Here is a 14,624-nt window from a genome sequence, read left to right as displayed (position 1 = left end):
AGATGCTGTGGTATGACTGTAAAAAGGCGATTCGTGCTCGGAAACCCTCCAGTGTGGCTGAATTGCAATTTTGAGGTGAGTGGGTCAAAATTCATCCAGAGCATTGTAAAAGGCTCATTGTCAGTTATCACAAATGCTTGATTGCAGTTGCTCCTTCTAAGGGTGGCCCAACCAATTATTAGGTTTAGGGTGTAATCACTTTCACACAGGGCCCCGTAGGTTTGGATTTCTTTTTTCTCTTAGGCTAAGTGCACACGTACCGGAACTCTCACGGAAATTACCGCGAGAATTCCGGAATTCCAGTCCGCGGGAAAATCGCATTTTAAATTCCCGCGATTTTCCCGCGGAAAGACTAGCATTTTGCAAGCGTAATTAGCTTGCAAAATGCTAGCGTTTTCCAAGCGATCTGTAGCATCGCTTGGAGAACTGATTGACAGGTTGGTCACACTCGTCAAACATAGTGTTTGACGAGTGTGACCAACTTTTTACTACTGAGGCCGCCTATGCGGCATCAGTAGTAAAAGATAGAATGTAAAAAAAAAAAAAAAAACAGTCTTATTCTCACCCTCCGATGTCCCGCGCATCCGTTCCCAGTAATCCTTTGCGAAAATGCCCGCGATGACGTCAGTTCTCGCGGGATCGCGACGTCTCGCGGTCATTCGCGATGACGTCGCGCGAATGACCGCGAGACTTCGCGATCCCGCGAGAAGGGACGTCATCGCGAGCATTTTCGCAAAGGACTACTAGGAACGAGAGCGTGGAGAGAAGCGGGAAGGCTGCGCGGGACGTCGGAGGGTGAGAATAACAATATTTTTTATTTTAAATTCTATTTTTTACAGGAATATGGTACCCAAAGCCCGGAGGACAGTCTTCTCTCCTCCGGACCATGGGTACCATCCGCAATTGTTCTGCTTACTTTCCGCATGGTGTGCACAGCCACATGCGGGAAATAAGCGGAACAATGCATTCCTATGGGTGCGGGATCGCCGCGATTCCGCAAATTAATGAGCATGCTGCGGTTTTTACCGCGAAGCGATTCCGCCGCGGTAAAAACCGCAGCATTAGCACAGCATTGCGGAATCCCATAGGAATGCATGGGATGCTTATTTTTCGCGTTTTCGCGGCAAAATCGCGCGGTTAAAACCGCCGCGGAAACGCGAAAAAAACACCACGTGTGAACTCAGCCTTAATAATAAAGACCTTCATTTCAAAACTGCATTTTGTGGTTACTTGTGTTATCTTTGGCTAATATTTAAATTTGTTTGGTGATCTGAAACATTTAAGTGTGACAAACATGCAAAAGAATAGGAAATCGGGAAGGAGACCCACACTTTTTCACACAACTATAAGTCTATGTAAGGCTCGTTCTGAGTCTCATACTGTAGACTTACACTGAGAAACAGACCTTCAGTCCACACAGAGGACAGTGTGTGAACCGTCTGGACATAAATGTGGTCATGTGATGCATGAGAAGACAGAAACAGCACTGGAAACGGCAGAAGACGGAGAACGGTAAGTAAGTTAATGCACTCATTACATGCCTATTATTGAATGGTAATGGGGGGGAGCAATAAAATGAAAAAAAAAAACACACCAGAACAATCCTTTTGCCAAAGCAGAATAACTTTGCTAAGAAGTGTATGAATCATAGGATTTCCTATTTTTTCCCCCATGGAAATATAGATTACAGACTTTTGGAAAATACAGACTCTCGCACTGACATTCATGTATTAATATTGCACGCTCTTTTATTACCATATCCATTTTAGGAAACACACAAAGGAGGAAATATTTCCTGAGAGAAGAAAGTAAACTTTTTCTTTTTCCAGCTGAAATGGATTTTATACAATACACATAAAAGTATTCAGTACAAGTTAAATACAGTAAATGCATTAGTAATTCTTATCCATGGTAAATTTTCAAGGTCATTGAGAAATGCAGGTACAGTATGACCACGTTACATGGATAGGTACCGTACATCTTTGTGTAGGGTGCGAGTATTCTCGGAAATGACTATCAACACTTCCATCTGCCCCTTATTATGATAGATCGCAGCAAAATGTATCACATAATTGTATTTACATAAGAATAAAACTGTTTTAAAGGTACACACCGATGTGCTACATTATCACTGGTGTGTGGGCTCCGCAGGGGCGGGGCATGACTGCTATCTTTGGCAATATCAAAGCCCCCTCATAGGCTGCACTAATGATAACCTGGTGTATCAACGTATCAATCTTTTTTCTGGCGTTCCTTTAAAAATATATTGAAAAGTGCAAATATGTATTAACCTACTGGAGCCAGACTACTGCTGGGGTATACATGCAAAGAAATAAATTAATTAGTAGAGTATTACTACAAGATATAATGATACATGATTGGTACTCCAGGCACTGGTACACTACTAAAAAAAAAATTAAATTGCGTGCAGATGACATCGGGGGACTAAGGGTCATTTATATTTTGTATTCTCTTCCAGAAATTGCTAAAAAAATCATTAATGAAGCCCCCCCCCGGCCTCCCATGTCATCTACATCGGTACAATGATATAAAGAAGAACAATATAATGTAAATAAAGGCTTTTTTTTTTTCTTAAAGCTCTCATTGTTTTCCTGGTATAAAACAAACCAAAAAAAAAAAAGTTCACGGAGATGTACAATTTACAACTGTGCATACATTCATGACATTGGAAAATGACTTAAGATACAAACACATAGTTACAATGGAATGATTGTAGGAGATGCGAAGTACTGAAAATTCACTAGTATCAGGGATGTAACTATGATATGTGCAGGGGTTAGGGACCCTGGAGCCTGAAGAGCCCAAATGGTCACATTGGCCCATAGTAGAGGACCAATTCTAATACAGACCCATGAGAGCAGGGGACCCTGTTGGAGATTTTGCATTGGGGCCCCTTGAGCTTCAAGTTATGCCACTGACTAGTATGTTATATTAGTCCTGCTCTAGTCCAGATAAGAACAATTATACACGATCAATAAATATCAGACTACAAACTAAGACAGATTTCACATGGAGAATGGGGGGAATGATCCAAGTGCCAAAATATGGAGCCTAAAATACAGCAAAAGCAGCAGTTTTGCCATAATCCGGACTTTTCCAGGAGCTTTTGCTGAACATTCTTTTTAAAAACCCTCCCGGAGATATGGTCTCAGCTTACGGCATTTGTACAGTGGCACAAGGAGTCTCTATGGCTACAGCTGTATATAACAGGAACAAGGATTCAATATACTGTACGTTATAGGGGTTTCCCAGTTTTGGAAAATCCCTGTCTTCTGGCTGCAATTTATTAAAAAAAAAAATCAATAAAAACACAATCTGGGCTTTACTCCCCTTCCCCGGATGTAGAGCTGAGTCTCCGCTGCTGCCCCCGGTGTCTTATTGTCTGCGCTGCAGCCAATCCGCAAGCTCAGTATATCTACTCAGACACCGCCAGTTGGGTCAGTTATTGGCGGCAGCGTTGTCGATGTGACATCAGCGCTGCAGACAATGACTGACGCCAGGAGCAGTGGTGGAGACTCATTCCCTGGTAAACCCCTTTAATATATAGATTTAATGAATGGCAGCAGTCAAGTCTGACCTCTAATTTCTCAGCAGGTATAGATTTTACTTGGGTAACATGGGATTTGGGTAAAGCTCAATACACGACACATCCATGTCCGTTTCAGGATGATATGTGACGCACTGCAGTCAGGACTGTTCAGTGCTGCCGAGCGATATAATAAATCCAGTGGCGTATGCAGTGTTGATGATAAGTGCGGCCATATAAGAATACAGGGCTTCTGCATATGGTACCTATGTAACTCGGCCATTTCCTACAGCAGCCCAATGACAATTTAAAAACTCTAATTACTCAAGTCGCTTTGTCTATTTTACATTATGATTGTATTAAGGGCTCTTATAAATGGCAGATCCCTGTGCTCAGCGCCTGATCATGGCGTGCATAGAGATATTCTCTGGTAGCGGCAATGTACAGAATATGGATAATAGTCTTCATGTACAACTGTATGAAGCATATAGAGGTCCCCGGGCACCAGCAGCCCTATTAGGCCAGAGTCACACACAGCGAGATACGGCCGAGTCTCGCAGGTTAAAACTAAGCTCTGGCACCGGCACTCCGGAGTGGAGCGTGCAGTTCCATGTATTGCTGTGCGGCTGCACGCTCCGCTCCGGAGTGCCGGCGCCAGAGCTTGGCTTTAACCTGCGAGACTCGGCCGTATCTCGCTGTGTGTGATCCCGGCCTTAGGCTACATTCCCAAGATGAGCTTTTGGTGAGTTTTTTACGCTGCGTATTTAACAAAAAAATTCAAGTAACCTATTTTACTTAGTGGGTGCAGAAAATCTGCAACATCAAAAACTCACCCAAAGCTCATTGTGGGAACAAATCTTTAAGGCCACGTGCACACATTCGGTGTTTGGTCAATATTTTACCTCAGTATTTGTAAGTCAAAACCGGGAGTGGAACAATCAGAGGAAAAGTCTAATAGAAACCCGTCACCACTTCTGGATTTATCACCCACTCCTGGTTTTGGCTTACAAATACCGAGGTAAAATACTGACCAAATACTGAACGTGATCTAATACATCTGATACTTGTACATCAGCCCTAAAAATCAGAAACCATTAACAGTGACGAATATGCAATAATAATGGACAAGTATTTTCCTATCATGAAATATACCAGATGATGGTAACAGGGAAGAGAAGTCTTGCAGTACTTTTTGGTCACTTTACACCGAGTGCTACAGTACATGGGACATGGTTTGAAATCCTGACATAATCATAAGGCATCTGAAGGCTAGCAGCAGCCTTTACTGTAAGTCATCCTCGGAGTCCTGATCTCTCTGCGGTGATTTTAGTAATTCCAACTCCATCGACTGCGCAGATTTCAGCTTTGTATTTACCACCCTGGGAAGAGTGAAGAGATCACAGGTTATAAAAAGAGAACACAACTATCATCGCCACTAAAATCTATTCATTTACAATCCTGAGTGCTGAGACTTCTACAAGTCCAATAGAGTTATAAGGCACCAAAACCATTACTCTAATGTGCGCTGACATGGACTCGCTGCGCTGATACGGACACATTTTTGTGTCTGGACTTGGTGTAAAGTTACACCGATTTTTCACACCTAGCATCCGATTTACATCCAAATGCAGTGCAACTGCTATCAGACTGCAATGCGATGTTAACATGAGCTTTTACATACAGCAATTCTCTATGTCATTTACACATCGCTTTCAAAGGAAACATTCTTCAATATATACATTTATATATAGAGAGAGATAGATATGAGATATATAGATAATAGATAGATAGATAGATAGATAGATAGATAGATAGATAGATAGAAGAAAAGCAGGCAACTCATCTGCCACGTACAGTAAAATCAGAGCGTGACAGGTTATTATAGAATAGATATATACACATAGATTACATAGATATATAGATGTCAGAGACACATATATATATATATATATATATATACTGTATATATATATATTACATAGAAAGATAGAAAAAAAGCCTACAATTCTGCAGCCACGTAGTGTAAAATCACTGCAGGAGCCGACAGGATAAATGGATTACATGCAGTATATTCATATAGAATACATAGATATATAGATGGCAGTGACATATACAATTAGTACAGTGCGTGTGCAGCTTACTGCACATGTATTTAATTAAAAAAAAAAATTTTCTGAAAAAAGTGGCGTGAACTCAAGCATAATTTTCTTAACCAGCAGGGGGAAAGTCAACAGCTGGGGGCCGATGTTTATAGCCTGGGAAGGGGGTAATACCCATGGAGCTTCCCAGACTATTAATATAGTCTCATAGCTGTATGTATAGCCTTTACTGGCTATTAAAATGGTGGACCCTAAAAAAATGACATAGGGTCCCCCTATAAGTACTAACCAGCAAAGACTATGCAGACTTAGCCTCTCTCTTCCCACTTGCCCTGTAGTGGTGGCAAGTGGGGTGATAGTTTTTTTTGGGGGGGTTAATGTCACCTTTGTATTGTCTTGTGACATCAAGCTCCGAGGTTAGTAATGGAGAGGAGTCAATGAGACGCTCTCATTACTAACTCCATAGTCATATTGTATTAAAACACACAAACCCTGAAAAAAGTCCTATAATTGAAAGAATGACACAGACTCCTTCAATAAATCTTAATTAAACCATACTTACGACCTAGCCCATTCCACCGACGCTAATATCTTCTGCAAAAGAGTTAAAAAAAACAAACAACAATATTCCTCACCTTTCTGCAGAAAAGTTGATAATCCATTTGTCCCACGATGGGTCTAGCTCTGTTACATCTAGATGTCAGGCTGCATGGTTGCACGATGTGACCATGCAGCCTGTCATCCAGCAGAAATACTAAGCAGCGTGTGCTCAGTGTCTCAACTGTGAACTCCTATTACCAGTCTGACGGCACCGCGAGCTTGAAAAAGTTCTCCTGCTCGCTGTGCCATCAGACAGGTCCTGGGAGTTCACAGCCAATTAACTCACTACACCTATCTGACGTCAGTGGGAGCACTGTGGAAATTTTCAAAGAAATATCCGAAGAAAAATTAAAAAAAAAAAAACAAAGAAACCCTCACTTGTCCACTAACGAGCCCAATTCAGCAACATCTGGATGCTTTGCTGAGCAGTCACATAAAATGCGACCACTTAGCCTGACATCCAGGAGAAGCTGAGCTGCGCGTGAAGAGCGCAGCTTTAGTTCTGATGAGCACTGACGTCAGTAAGGTGACTGGAGTTCAAAGCCGATGAACGCCGGTCACCTCACTAATGTCACCGCTCGCTGCATGAGAACTTTATTATTTCACTTTAATTTAGTTAATTATTAGCTAAATACATGTACAGTAAGCTACACAGGCCCTGCACTCATTATATATCTTACTGACATATTTCTAACTGTATCTGTATATAAGATTGTTTTATTAGTTTGAAAATTAGCTTGAAATCAGTACATAAAAGTTGATACATAAAAACACATTGCATGCAGACTGCACATGTACAGTATGTCATACAGATGCTAGGTGAGAAAGAAAACGCATGATGCTCGCCTGACACTCCAACTTTTCTGGCTGAGAATCTCAGCTAATATTTTTTCTTTACATTGTTTCTTCAGGACACTATGTTAATTCTGCATTCATTTCACTGTGAGAATAAATACACTGTGTGCAGAATTATTAGGCAAGTTGTATTTGAGAGGATTCTTTTTATTATTGAATAACAACTATTTTCTCAATCAACCCAAAAGACTCATAGATGTCAAAGCTTAATATTTTTGGAAGTTGGAGTGTTTTTTTTTTTAGATTTGGCTATCTTAGGAGGATATCTGTTTGTGCAGGTAACTATCACAGTGCAGAATTATTAGGCAACTTAATAAAAACCAAATATATATCCATCTCACTTGTTTATTTTCACCAGGTAAACCAATAGAGCAACACAAAATTTAGAAATAAACATTTCTGACATTCAAAAACAAAACAAAAAAAATCAGTGACCAATATAGCCACCTTTCTTTACGATGACACTCAAAAGCCTTCCATCCATAGATTCTGTCAGTTGCTTGATCTGTTTACGATCAACATTGCGTGCAGCAGCCACCACAGCCTCCCAGACACTGTTCCGAGAGGTGTACTGTTTTCCCTCCCTGTAGATCTCGCATTTTATGAAGGACCACAGGTTCTCTATGGGGTTCAGATCAGGTGAACAAGGGGGCCATGTCATTATTTTTTCTTTTAGACCTTTACTGGCCAGCCACACTGTGGAGTATTTGGATGCATGTGATGGAGCATTGTCCTACATGAAAATCATGTTTTTCTTGAACGATACCGACTTCTTCCTGTACCACTGCTTGAAGAAGGCGTCTTCCAGAAACTGCTGGCGTCTGAGTCGGAGTGGAGCCCTCTGCCCTTTACTGATCCAGCCTTCGGCCCATCCATCTGGCCAATCAAGAGTCACTCTCATTTCATCAGTCCATAAAACCTTAGAAAAATTAGTCTTAAGATATTTCTTGGCCCAGTCTTGATGTTTTATCTTATGTTTCTTGTTCAGAGGTGGTCGTTTTTCAGCCTTCCTTACCTTGGCCATGTCCCTGAGTATGGCACACCTTGAACTTTTCGATACTCCAGTAACGTTGCAGTTCTGAAATATGGCAAAACTGGTGGCAAATGGCATCTTGGCAGCTTCACGCTTGATTTTCCTCAATTCATGGGCAGTTATTTTGCGCCTTTTTTTTATCAACACGCTTCTTGCGACCCTGTTGGATATTTGCCATGAAACGCTTGATTGTTCGGTGATCACGCTTCAAAAGTTTGGCAATTTCAAGACTGCTGCATCCCTCTGCAAGACATCTCACAATTTTTGACTTTTCAGAGTCCGTCAAATCTTTCTTCAGACCCATTTTGCCAAAAGAAAGGAAGTTGCCTAATAATTAAGCACACCTTATATAGGGTGTTGATGTCATTAGACCACACCCCTCCTCATTACAGAGATGCAGCTTGGAGTAGGACGACATGTATAAAAAGGATAATGTGATCAAAATACTCATTTGCCTAATAATTCTGCACCCAGTGTACTCTTCTATAGTTTTCAACTGTATCTGTAGCCCAAAATGTGATGCTTGTCTATGGCGCTGCAACAAAAAAATCAGGTGTCCCAGATGGTTAGTGCTGGCAATTCCTCGGATTTACATTGCAATCACTATGACTCACTATAAAGGCTTGTGCAGATGACCGTATTTTCGGTTTGAGTGTTATCCTGTAAAACACTAGATAGCACTAGGACCAACATCAGTCCAACGAATAAAAAAAAAATTGATGCATCCAATATTCGGACCACACTCGACCATGCAAGTCAATGAGTGGGTCGGAAAACATTGGACTGTACTCGGATGACATCTGCGTGCAGTCTGATTTCCGTGAACTGACAAAATGGAGAATACCGAGAATTTTTTTTTTCCACAACTTGTCCTCAACAGAGAAAATCGGATCGTGCTATAATCAAACACTGATCGGTGTGATTAGCAAAACTGAACCAATTGCCACAGATGAAAGAAAATACAGTCCACATGGATGAGAAATGGACCATGCAACTATTTTAGTTCTCAAGGGCTTGTAAGAAATTCATTACAAAAATAAGCTTACGAGTGTGTCCATGTAAAGGACGTACACTTTGGGCCCATAACTTGGCAGAAGCAATCGCTTTATAATCACATCTCACTTATACGGCAGTGTATCCGTGCGGAACACACCGCTCAGGGGTCCGGATCACAGCGACAATATCAGCGTCCGGCTGTTATAGACTTGTTCTACCTCAACCTGAGCTCAGCCTTATTAATTTAATGATCACTTCACATCGGAGGTTACATCCTCTGGTTAAGTCCCTAAGGATGCGGCTTTGTATACTTGATTGGATTGTGACATCTTGTGAAAGCAGTGCTGAATTTTGCAATCCTAATTAATTATTTTTACTAATTGCACTGTGCACTATTTTTGCACAATTGGTATACATATACTGCATATATATACGTATATATCTCTTCCCTTGTGGAATAGCTGCTTGCTACTGCTAGTTTCCATCACAGCACTGTGGAACTTCTCCACGAGTCACACAAGCAAGTAGCTGATTACTAAAGAGTAGTAAGTTCAAGAAATGAATAAGACAAAGGTGGGCCTACTTGTCAGTCCGCACAGTTTTCTTCCAGCCCCTATCACACAACCATATAAAAAAAAAATCTTCTGATTGTCATCCGGAAAAAAGTCCAAAGTTTCATCTGTATGGCATGAGAGGGGTTGTCCACTACTCGGAGAACATCTTCTCAATCCGTATGTTTTCCTCTTTCAAAATAATAACACTCATACTCACCCGGGTGTCGGCACCGTTCTAGCGGTCTCGGCACTATCTCTCGAAGTGATGTCACGCTAATCCTGCGGCCACTCTCCCCGCTTTCTGACATGTCACATACATCTAGAGGGAGAGAGCGCACCACTTCCTCCGGATGTGAGCGAGGAGAGTGTTTGGCGGTACGGTTAGCGAGACGTTACCCGATCACCGGGAGAGCTGGCACCGGAGGTGTTATTTTAAAAGGGGGAAACACATGGATTGAGAAGACATTGTCTCAGTAGTGGACAACCCCTTTAATTTTTAAATTTACAATATCAAATACAGTAATGGCAAGGATTTCCTAAAATCGTAAGCTATACAGTTGAACCATAGGGGTTCTCATAAATAGGTCAGTGGCTGTGAGACAGTCTGCTGCAGCAGGAGCCTCTCCCCACAGCGCTGGCTCTGTGACATTCAGCCCATGTGAAAAAATAAACCAGTCATCTGACAGTCTAACCGCATAACATTGGTCCGAGTGCTGGTCGTATGACTTCAGTGTTTTTTTACCAACAGTATTTGGACCAAAAATATGATCGTGTGAATCTACCCAAACATGATGGCAGAAATCTTGGAAGAAAATCATCTGCTTCTACTCACTGCTTACTAAGCTAAAGCACAGATGGAAGGGAGACTGCACTAAAAGGGTAGTGCACAGCTTGTATGGACCTCCATTACAGCCAGAGCTGTGGGGAGAGGCTCCTGCTGCAGCAGACTGCCCCACAGCCACTGAGCTATGTATGAGAATAGTGAAGAGGGGGCAGGGTAAGGCAAAAACAGCAAAACTAAATTTATTACAAATACTTCAGCGTACAATATGAGAAGGAGTGAAAGTAATAACGATACATTTAGCTAGTGTATGTTTTACTTTGCCGTCTGATCGTAAATGGGGTAAAATAACCATTTTTGTTCTCTACATTTGTGATATATGGAAACTAATATTCCTCATCTAATTACACAAAGGAGTAACACAATGATACTCACCACGTTATAACACCATAATTCACACCAACAATGAGGAGTGCAAAGGCGTAGTGCCAACAGTAACACATTGTGATGAACATGATGTTACCGTGATCGTTCTGGTTCCACTCAGGTCCCCCTCCGGGGGGAAACAGCACAAACGCAATCTGCAAGGGATTCATTATATTACTTTACTTCATTTGCTGCCATATAACTATAATCATTTAGTCACAGTTCTAATAAACTAGAGAAGACTAGTAGTGATGAGCGAGCGTGCTCACCACTTGAACGCGCATCGGGGTGCTCGGGTATGCATCAAGTATCGTTGGTGTTCGAGAGCCGTGCTCGAGTCCTTACCCCGCATATAAGGATTGCCTACCATACACAGTAGTGCCGTAGCAATATGGAAGGCAATCCCCGCATGTTTATTGATTGTCTAACAGCCATGGAACGTGCGGGGTGAGGATTCGAGCATGGCACTCGAGCACTTGATGCCTATTTGAGTGGTTAGCATGCTCGCTCATCACTAAGGACCACTTAGTCAGTATTCAGCTGCATTCATACATCAGTGTCATCACACTGCCCCATAGAGTCAAGTGTGCATGTGGCCTATGTCCTATTGGCAATTGAAACCTATGGGGATCAAAGTAAAAGGAATGAGACAGGCTTTAGAGTTTAATTGTAGTTTCATCTGTTTTTTACTGATCCACTGCTAACAGTCAATGGAAAAAAATAAGGTGGTAACGTTCACATGGTGGTGAAATACGGCTGCATTCCCACTTGTAACAACCCTAGCGTACCAGCAGGGAATACAAATGGAAATCAGAGTTAAAGGGAACCTGACAGCTGATACTTGGTGCCCAAACTGTGGCCAGCAAGTATCAGGCACTGGCTTCACGATCACAGACATGTACTGTATATCTGACTCTGAAAGGGTGCGGCATTTCAAAGAAAAACAGTTTTAATAGCCGCCAGGGACCGAGCGGTGCTGTAGGCTGGTCATACAGGCAGGTCCCCGGCGGCTTCTCCCCGCCCGCTGACGGTGACTGGCAGGCCTCTGTCTATTTGTGTGTTTAGGCATCATGTATCACCTGTCAGGTTCCCTTTAAGTTCATGTTCTATATTACACCAAATTTGTAACTCTGCCCCTAGGTGTCTTGTGGAAGTCACTTGTGTCGTGGCTAATTGTAGCACCCCTGTGCAGATGGAGGTATGCCTGTAGGCCATGTTCCCAAGATGAGCTTTTTGCTGAGTTTTGGCTGTTGCAGATTTTCTCTACCTATTAGGTTGCTTTTTTTACATGCCTTTTTATCCTGTTTTTGATGCTGCGTTTTCTTATCTCTTGTTGGTTTGTCATGTCATGCTTTCTTTTTGATACTATTTGGCTTTGGTAAATCTGCATGCAGACTTATACAGAGAACGCTGTCAATCACTGATCGGCAGCTTTAAGGCTTAATCACACTTGCGATGTAATCGGACTAGTGGAATTTGTTAAAAAAAAAATTGGATAGCACTTGACCCAATGTTAACCTATGGGGCAGCTCACATCTGCGATTATTTTCTCATGCCAATTCGACATGCAAAACAATGGCAGCCTTGCATCTATGAATCGAATTGCACACACCCATACAAGTCTATGGGTGCGTGAGAAACATCAGACTGCACTCGGATATCACCCGAGTGCAGTGCGATTCCTGCAGTGGAGGAGATGGAGAAATTTACTTTCTCCTTCTCCTCCGCATGCTAGAGGATCGGAGCTCAAGAGCACTGACACTCAGATCCGGCTCGCGGCAGAGCTGGAACTGTGGGTCTTTAGCATCTCGCATCGGATGCCATACACTACTGTGATCCCGGCCTTAAATGAATAAAACACAGATTATAATAAATCTTTTCTCACAAAAATGCACAAAGAATTGACAAACTGCAGGTTTCAATATTTCCACACATAAATGTACTTATTATTGATTTAATAGATACATTTATTTCTTTAAAACAAATTCAATGAGATCACAATTTACTTTGCTGGTCCTGTATTATTTGCAGATTTTCTGCGTGCAGTTCCCAGAGGAGAATCCTCACCAAAAAAACACAACCTGTGTAAAGTAGCCGTCGGCTACACACTCTAGCATTACAACAGTTACAGCAAACAACTGTGACCACAAGAGGGCAGTAGAGCTCTACAATAACAAATATGGAAATAATATAATCTCTCTATATAAAAATTAATGTGTGTGTGTGTGTGTGTTGTGAGAATCATGTGGGAATAGTGGATGAGGGCAGGTATATCTCGCCCAGATTCCTTTCCTATGTGGCCTAGTCTGGTCAGTATCGCACCTGCTTACTAATGGATAATGGGAGGTGGATATAAAAGGATGCCAGGTGGTTGTGTGTCTCAGCCTGGGAACACAGAGAGCCTGTCTGTGTGAGAGACACACGTGAGTGGAAGCAGTGCCCACTGCAACTGTGGTTTGGCTGGACGGGAGAAGCCCGCCAGTTGGTAGTTAGGTTGTCCATTGTTTAGATAGTGCCGGACAGGCAAGGATTTGTTTTATGTTTTATTTCCTTTTGCATTGCTTTCACTATTAATAAACCTGACCCAGTGTCAGTTATACCCGAATCCCAGCTCTGCGCCTGAGTTTCATGCTGAACGCACGTGACCTTTGACCCCAGCAAAGGCGATCCCGGAGTGTTTTATCACATTGTGGTGGAGAACGCGGGCATCACGTTGCAAGCATGAGCATGGAGACACCTGTTCGTACCTCACCACGGTCATATGCATTACTACTTCCTATGGGTCTGTGCAACATAAAGTGGGACTCGTCCCGGCGTTATTGCATGATGTTATCCTGGGCCGGGATTTTCCCCACTTCTGGCAATTGTGGGAGAATCAGTTGATACCCCAGGGTAATAGTGTACATGATTCTTCTCCCAGGGCACGTGTGGGTCCCGAACCCCTGGAAGAGGTCTCCCCGGAAGACTCTGGGGAAGAGTCTGCGGGAAATGACCTGCCGTTCCCGTTTTCAGTCATGGCGGGTGGTACGGAGGAGACCGGGGAAGAGGAGGAGGCCGACAGCCGTCCACCTCCCCGTTTGCCGGATTTGGAAGTTCAGAAAGATGACTTCAAAAGCGAGCAAATAAAGGATCCTACCCTTTCTCAGGCTAGGACAAATGTAAAAGTGATAAATGGGGTACCCGTCGAACCTGGCTCTAGGCTGGCATATCCTTACATGGTTCTGGAGAATGATTTACTCTATCAGATAGAGAAAAAGGGGGAAGATACGGTGCAACTATTAGTCGTGCCAAAACCCTACCGGCGGCAGGTGCTGGACCTGGCCCACGGACATGTGATGGGAGGTCACCTGGGAGTCCAGAAAACCACCGAAAGGATACTACACTGTTTTGTTTGGCCAGGCATGCATCACGATATTCGTGTATATTGCGAGTCTTGTCCTGACTGCCAAGCCTCTGCACCTAAGCCCCGGTTCTGTAGCCCTTTGGTACCCCTACCTATTATTGAAGTCCCGTTTGAGAGGATTGGGATGGATTTAGTTGGGCCCCTTCCACGGTCTGCACGTGGACACCAACATATCCTGGTCATCTTGGATTATGCCACTCGTTACCCGGAGGCCATCCCTTTGCGTAACACGGCCACCAAGACGATTGCCAAGGAACTGGTGCATGTGTTTAGTCGGGTCGGTATACCAAAACAGATACTCACCGACCAGGGGACTCTCTTTATGTCCAG

The 14,624-nt window shown here is 42.8% G+C and overlaps 1 protein-coding gene across 1 annotated transcript in view; it reads right to left on the bottom strand.

Moving 5' to 3' along the window:
- Positions 1 to 4,228: 4,228 nt before the first annotated feature.
- Positions 4,229 to 14,624, bottom strand: part of TMEM45A (transmembrane protein 45A) — a 65,303-nt gene continuing 54,907 nt past the window's right edge. Inside the window, exons 5-6 of the mRNA XM_073564744.1 lie at positions 10,901 to 11,046; positions 4,229 to 4,926 (exon numbers count right to left, since the gene is read on the bottom strand). Coding sequence (XP_073420845.1) covers positions 4,830 to 4,926; positions 10,901 to 11,046 — 243 coding nt within the window. The 3' untranslated portion in view covers positions 4,229 to 4,829. The remainder of the gene's footprint in view (positions 4,927 to 10,900; positions 11,047 to 14,624) is intronic.

This window comes from Dendrobates tinctorius, unplaced genomic scaffold (genome assembly GCF_039654945.1).
Source record: "Dendrobates tinctorius isolate UK_male_01 unplaced genomic scaffold, ASM3965494v1 ptg000016l, whole genome shotgun sequence".
Classification (NCBI taxonomy): Eukaryota; Metazoa; Chordata; class Amphibia; order Anura; family Dendrobatidae; genus Dendrobates; species Dendrobates tinctorius.
Note: the sequence above shows the minus strand (reverse complement) of the source record. Positions and strands in the feature narration are given on the sequence as shown.